Here is a 7,535-nt window from a genome sequence, read left to right as displayed (position 1 = left end):
GTTTCTGTGATGGATTCCTTCATTCGATATTTGTAAATGAAAAGAAACACCAACTCAGTTATCTTTTCTTGTAGCAGAATTCGCAGCAAGGCTTCAATGTCTATTGGAGACTCTGGGGTGCCTGAACTCTCTTCTTCTTCCTGGAAGCTCATTTCTTCATGTATATCTCCCCACAAAGTAGGTGAGGTGGAGGAGTTCTGAGCACTCTGAACTATGCTTACCAAACTGGTAGCATGCCCCTCATTCTCTGCCAGGTTTCCCTGAAACAGCGAAAAGCGGGAAGATGAGGAAGAGGAAAGGGGAGAAGGAGGGGAGAAACTAGATAAAGAAACATTAGAAGAGGGAAAATATATGGAAGACGTGTCAGACCCTTGATCTTCATACTCTGCTTCCTCTTTATTCTCTCCCCCATCTTCATTAACTTCTCCATCTTCGTACTTTTCATTTTCCTCTCCCCTGGTTCTTTCCTTTTCCTCTTCTTCATTGTTATCATCCTTTTCTTCCTTCTCTTCTTCCTCGTCTTCTTTCCCAGTGTTATCCTCCTTCTTTTCTTTCCCCTCTTTCCTCTCCGCCTCCCCCTCCTCCTCCTCCTCTTTTTCTTCTTCATCTTCATCTTCATTTTCTTTGTCTTCTTCTAGTGTGTCTTTGTCGACCTTCATTTCTTCTTCCTCCTGCTTCTCTTCCTCCTGCTCCTCCTGCTCCTCCTCCTCCTCCTCTTCTTCCCTAATGTGATCCTCCTTTTCTTCCCCAATATTATCTTCTTCTTCTTTCTCTTTTACCTCCTCCCACTCACTCTCTTCTTCCTCTTCACTTCCCTCATCCTCAGCTGTGGGAACTCGTGCAAACATCAACTCTTGTTCATTTGGGGTCTGGACGTCTCCCTCAAGGCTGAGGCGCAGGTACTTTCGATAGTGAGGCATTCTTATGTTTACTGGAGGCAGCAGACAGAAATGTAAATAGTAGTGTACGGAGAGATCCTCCAGGCCTTGGGAAAATAGAAACAAAGTGAGCAGCCTTGGATGAAAACATCAGATCTGAAGGTTCTAACAAAAGGCACTTACAGGTCTTCTGTAGGTAAAGTACAGGAGCTTCAGAGTTTTGCAGCCTTTTCACTTGGTTTGTCCTTTAGGAACCTGTGGAATCAAAATATAAAGACTTAGGGTTCATCCAAATGTAAAGCCTGACTCCAGGGCCCAAGCTAACCTATGTGGAACCAGGTGCCGTGAGGTCCCGGTGTTCTGCAGACACATATGGAGGGTGAACATCTCAACTGTGACTCCTTCAACTTTCTGATTCTCTTTTGATATGTGATCTGACATCATCTAACTGAACCCAAGATGACTACTCTAGTTCCTGGAAGGTCTCTTACAGGGTCTCATAGCTGACAGATGCAGCTGGATTCTGAGACTCTCCATAGTTCTGTTTTGGAAACTTCCCTTTCTGCTTATCTTTATCTTAGGAAGGGTTGGATTCTACCCATCAGGTAGACTGAGGCCAAACTCTCAGAGGAAGTCCCTGCATGCCTGAAACAATGAAAAGAAAGTGAAAGAACACCATCACCAACAATATCAGGACAATGGCTAATTTGGGTGACAAAAAGTGCTAGCTAAACTCTGCAGGGATCACAACTCCTCTAAGTAAGAGGTTCTTTCATTCTTCACCATGATAACTATGAGCATCTTCCCTCTGTTGAACTCAGTCTTCTCCCTTAGAACAAGCAGTCAGTTCTTTGAGCATAAGCATAGATCAGGGGAATGAGGTGCATTTGATTACCTACACAAGGCCTCCAAGAGTGAATGCTATGGCAAGGTACTGGTGAATATGCCTTCAGTTCTGGAAAGGCAGAGGAAGCTTACACCCTTAGTTCTCACTCAGAGTCCTTACCTGAATTCCAGGCAGTTGAGGACTCTTTCCTCCGCTGATCTGATATTCTTCTTCCACAGAATGCTATCTCCACAAAGCTCCTCACTTCCTAAGAACACAGATAACAGTGAGTCAAGCCATACCACAAGGACAACCCAACTGCCACAGAACTGGAGAGGAAGGCAGTCCCAACTGCCTAGGCATTGCCCTTTTGAATGGCACAGGTAAGGTTATAGCCATTACCTTTTCCAGAGTTCCATGTCTAGGCTCTGAAGTTAATGAGCCTTTTTTTAAAGGGTGTTAGACTAGGGTATAGGGGAGGAGTGCCAGGTTTGGGAAATAAGGGAAGAGGACAACAAGAGAGGGCTGAGAGGACCCTGTGGGTTGATGAGGTGCATTCTCATCCCCTGCAGATGTACAGGGGTTGGAATTAGCTTTTGTTGGCCATGGTGGGCTACACAGAGTGAGGTAAGTTGCTTCAGTAATTTTAATTTGGGAGGCTTTGTGTGTGGGGGGAGGGGTGAACTGGAATTGGCAATGGAAGAGTGTCAGACTTGTGAAATACCAGAGGAATCTGTATCAGACTTCTCCCAGCCCTCCCTTATCAGGGCAGTACACTGAATATTTTCCAAGACAGGAAATCCTCCACAGACATTTTGGAGAAAAATCACCTTCTAATAAGATAAACCACCCTTGATCTCTGCATATGGAATTTTGTTCCAGGTGCCAGGGTCCTAGAGCAGCTGTCAAGGGAAGTAGGACTTACATTCTTATCACTATTTCTGTAGGGAAAAGGGAAAGTCCCACTCCTCTTCCAAAGGGTTATCTCTTCATCCTTTCTAGTCTTATCCCAGAGCCCCCCTCCAGGGTCTTTCCCTGAATCTCCAAAAAGCAAGTGTGTTAGTAAGCAGGAGTGGATCCTCACTATTTCTTCAGGAGAAAGAAAATCTAGTGAATTCTTCCCTCAAAGTAATGTTCCTCAAGCCCGAACCTCCTACATGTGATGGCTGGTGTCCAATCTCCTACTAAAAAAAGTAATTGAAAAAAAAAACACCCTCAACTCTCTCAGTCTCTTAGCATAGAATAGGTAACATCAGGATTCTCATACTGTACAACCTGCCTGGAGCCATGAGGGGTCAAGAGCTGAATAAGATACCAGAAGAGCTCTATTTATTCAGATGAAGGAAAGACTCTTTCTCCTCTCTCAGACTTTTCCCAGCTTTCCCCACAGATCCCCATTCTGATCTATCTCCAGGCAGATACCCCTGAAATGAAGACCCAAATCAATAACCTTCCTCCAAATTCTCACCTCCCTCATACACTGAACATTTCACCAGTGACACAAAACAGTTTGAATTATTACATGACACAGAGCTTACTTCAGAACTCCAAGCACACACATTGGGAGACCCTCCCAGTTTCTGTAGGGGAGGGGAAGGCCAGAATTTCTCAGTCAGGGTTTCTTTTCTAGGCTCAGATTCTTACACATGATGACCAGAGTCTTAGCCCCTCCCAAAAACCATCAGTTCCTTCAACTTGTAAGATAAAACCCTAGAAACAATAGACTCCACACAGTGCCTAAAGAATTAGGGATGAACGCTCCTTAGGAAAATAGTCTAGCCACCCTACTTCTGTGCAGAAGGAGCAGACCTCAAAACCTTCCTCACATAGCTACCTTGATTGTTCCTAAGACTGGGACTGTTCCCTGCCAACCTGAGTCCAGGAGCTTCCCCCATAAGGCTCATTTCTGTTCAACGCTGAACAAGGAAAGCTGAGAAACAAAGAGCATGGGCCGAACTTGGCTTGGATCCTCCTAGAACTACTGCGTCAGTCTCAGAGATAACTGATCCCTCTTTGAGGGAAGAAAAAGCTCGCGTTAACTTTTATCATCCTTCCACTCGAGGCAGGATCCATTCCTCCAATAAACCTTATAAAGCTTTCTCCCCCATCTCCTGCCAACCAGGGAAGGAGTTGCATTCACCCTCATTATTTATGTTGGGGTCAAGGCTTCTCTAATTCTCTATCCCAGCCCTCCCAGCATTTTAAGGCTCTCTCTTATTCTTTTCCACCCTTGGATTTGTCCCATGCTAACCCCAGTTCTGCCCACTCACAAACTGTCCCTCAGCATCCCAAATGAAAACAAGAAACAACGTACTCCTCAACTTTCTGGAAAGTTCTTTGGATGAAAGCCAGGGAAGGTGAGGCCCAGAGCTCTGTATGTGTAGGGAAGCAGGAGATTTCCAGTCTCCCCACAATTTATTTCTCCCTCAAAGCCTTCTCCTCAGTATTTTCCCGTTTTGGAACTTGAACCCTGCCCACTCAAAAAAAGCCTTACTTACCTCACTTAAACTTCTGACACAGAGCTCCGGAAGCAAACACCAAGCCGTGATACAGCCTGGCTTTCTCTACTGTAAAGTGTCGCTATTGTCTCAGGCTCCTCCCACTGGAGGCTGGAACTTTCTCTTCCTGATGACCCTAATTCAGGCTCATCCCATGAAAGTCAAGTTCGTGGACTCCTGATAATTCGCTTGTAGAAACAATGTTTAGGCTTGCAACCATGCCTAGAGATTCCCAAGGCAACTTATAAAAGACTGGTATCCTTTTATTCCTGTAAGCAAGGGAAAGCTCCTGTTCCTCCCTCAAGATCCTCCCACAGAAGATTACAACTTTTCCTGGTAATCTGATCCAGGTCTGACCCCAGACTTTATTCCCCGGACTCTGGACTACCGGCTTACGGAAACAAAATTTAGAGCTGCAACATTGCCTAGAAATTCCCAGGACAACCGACTGGTCAAGGAGGACTGGCACCTTACTGTTTCTGTAATGATCAGAAGGCTCCTATTCCTCCTTGAGGTCCCTAACACTTAGGACCAGGGCTTCTCCAAGATGAATGGGGTTCCCTCCCTACCCTCACTGCATTCAGCCTAGCCAACGCAAACTGGAAACAGCATATCCCCCACATTTCCTGGATCCTTTCTGGAAGGAATACTAGGAAAGTAAGGCCCAAACTCCTGTGCGTAGAGGAATAGGAAATTCCCAATCCCCACTCAGGATGAATGGAGGCATTCATCCCTCAAATGCCTCTCCTCAGTATTTCCCGAGGACAGGCCTGCTCCCCTGCTTAGCTGAGTCTTGCCCACTCCCTAAAATTCTCAACTTCCCTGGATGCCCCACATGGAATTCAGGGAAATAAATTATTTCATCCAAGATCTGATATGGAACCTTCAGGGGAAACTGGCCCCAGGGCCACGGGTCTAGCGATTTTGTTTATGGAGAAAAGAAAAACTCCCAATCCTCTCCCACAATCCTACCAAGCTTTCCCCATTGTTTTCTCCTTTATATCTACTAAGGTTAGGACATGTCTCATCCTACCCCAAGTCCGGTGCCTTCATTAAAATATTCAGCTTTCTAGAACTCATGACATGGATATCTGGGGCAAAAGAGATTCAAAATGTGATCTGGAATGTTACTCCCCAGGGACACCTGCTTACAGAAGCAGTATTGCCATTTCTCCAGAGGGAATGGGGGCTCCCAAATTTCTTTCAAGATATGTACCCTCAAGGCAGTGGCTCCTCCCCTCCTTAATGGAATCCACCTTCTTTCAAGAGCTTCATTTAACTCAGCCTCTTAAGAAGCTCACGCTGCCAAAAGCTTCCTAGGGATGACTGCTGAAAAGGTGGGACCAGCCCTCTACACCTGTGCAGGAAGGAAAGACACAATACTCTCTCAGCATCCATATAACATTATCTTCTCCCTCAGGGTTCTGCCCTTCAAGGTTTGAATATCTACATGTGATGACTGTAGTCTACTCCCTTGTCAGAAAGATTCATTTTCCTTAGCCTCTCAATATGGAACAGCGGAAGTCTCAGACTGCTAATCCTGACCAAAGCTTCCCAGGGATGACATCTCTTTAAGCCTGAACCCTATTTCTGTCAGAAAAAAAGAAGCCTTTCAAACACCAGTCTTCTGAGTACTCCCTCAAAGCCAGGAGCTCTGTCATAGTAACTTGGCTACTGATCCCTCAAATTTTATCACTCTTCTCATGCCGTATACATTTCACTAGGAGAGGAGAACTTTCCACTTTGATAAGATCTAAAGCCTACCTGGGTAGCTGCCTGTGTAAGCAACACTTAGAAAGACCCTGTTTCTGTGAAGGAAAGGAAAATTCACATCTACTACCTCCGTGTCCTCCCATTCAGGACTTAGATTACTTTCCTGTTCAAAATCCAGCAGCTGCTCCAAGAACCTTACCTCCCCCAGACACTGTAGATGAAATTCTGTTAACAGCACATTGCGCACAATGCTTAAAGCTGCCCTATGGTGAATGCTGAGGAAGGCAGTCCAACCACCTCAAATCTTCCTTAACTAGTCTCCAGTCTTCTTGCAAGATTTCTTCTTGCTAGTTCCCAAAGATAGTATTCCTCCCCTGCAATCTTAGGGCCAGCCTCCCCCAAAAGTGCCTCACCTCTCTCAGTCCCTATGTTTTGGTTTGAGTGAGAATGTCTCCCATAGGCTCCAAATGTTTGGACATTTGTCCCCAGTTGATAGCACTGTTTTGGGCAGTCTTAGAAGGTGTGTTGAAGGAAGCACATCCATGGGAGTGGGCTTTGAGATTTCTTAAGCCTTGAGGCTTTTTCTGCCTTGCTCTGCTTCCTGTGCCTGCTAGGTGATGTTAGTGTTTGGCTTCTGCTCCAGCCATGTCCTGTTCCCATACTCTCCTGATGTAATGGACGCTAACCCTCTGGAATCAAACCAAATGAACTCTTCCTTCTTTAAGTTCCCTTGGTCATGGTGTCTTGGCAGAGCAACAGAAAAGTAACTAAACTAATGCACTGAACTCTTGGAAACAGTCTTCAAACATTCATCCTTGACTGAAACCTTCTAGCCAGAGCAGCTAACTGCCAGGGCAAGCAGACTGGTTACTGCTCCTTATTTGTGTGAGGAGAGTAAAGCATACTTGTCTCTCTCGGGGCACTCATGCTCAAGGCTGAGACTTAGTCCTCTGGTGAACAGAGTGCATCCTCACCCTAGAAGCCTTCACCAACCTTAGCCTCTCTTTTGGAGGCTGGGAAATAATACACCCCCTCATTCTGCCTGGATCTTGCTAAGAATGACTACAGAAGAAGGCAGTGCCATGGGCCCTATGTCTCTGAGACAGCTGAAGGCAATCATCCTCCCTCAGTGCCTTTCCAGACCTCCACTCATGGCTCTCCCATGATTTGCTTGGGATAGGATTCCATTTAAGTCAAACACATCAAAATTTTAACCTACCTAATACTTACACATGGACCAAAAATAGATTGGCCAAGTACCCAAAACTTTAACTTACCTGAAGCTTTAGACATGGAGCAAAATAAAAATATATTGTTACCATGTCCAAATCCCCTTGGGTAAGTGTCTTATAAAGTAAGACTAAGTGCTCCATATTTCTATAGTGGAGCACAAGGCAACTACTCCTCTCTTAGAATCCTCATTGTCAAAGCTGGAACTCTTCTGCTGTGGTCTGGATTTCAGCACATGACCAAAAATCCTCAACTCTCTGAGACTACCAAGATGGAACTCAAGAAAAACCATATTGTTTATCCTGCCTAGAGTATCCCAGCAGTGACTATCAGAGTAGAAAGGATAAATTCCCATGCTTTTTGGAGGAAGGATGTCTCCCAGTCCTCACT

The 7,535-nt window shown here is 45.3% G+C and overlaps 1 protein-coding gene across 1 annotated transcript; it reads right to left on the bottom strand.

Moving 5' to 3' along the window:
- Window positions 1-2: 2 nt before the first annotated feature.
- Window positions 3-1,972, bottom strand: LOC108490136 (nucleolin-like; the record flags this gene model as incomplete). The annotated part of the gene is made up of 3 exons (XM_017795262.1): window positions 3-520; window positions 794-931; window positions 1,885-1,972. Coding segments are annotated over 3 exons (744 nt in total), but the record flags the coding sequence as incomplete, so codon positions are not given.
- Window positions 1,973-7,535: the final 5,563 nt, after the last annotated feature.

The sequence above is a fragment of the Nannospalax galili genome, unplaced genomic scaffold, assembly GCF_000622305.1.
Source record: "Nannospalax galili isolate Female #2095 unplaced genomic scaffold, S.galili_v1.0 scaffold167, whole genome shotgun sequence".
In the NCBI taxonomy this organism is placed as follows: Eukaryota; Metazoa; Chordata; class Mammalia; order Rodentia; family Spalacidae; genus Nannospalax; species Nannospalax galili.
This window is presented reverse-complemented; position numbering and strand designations above follow the sequence as displayed.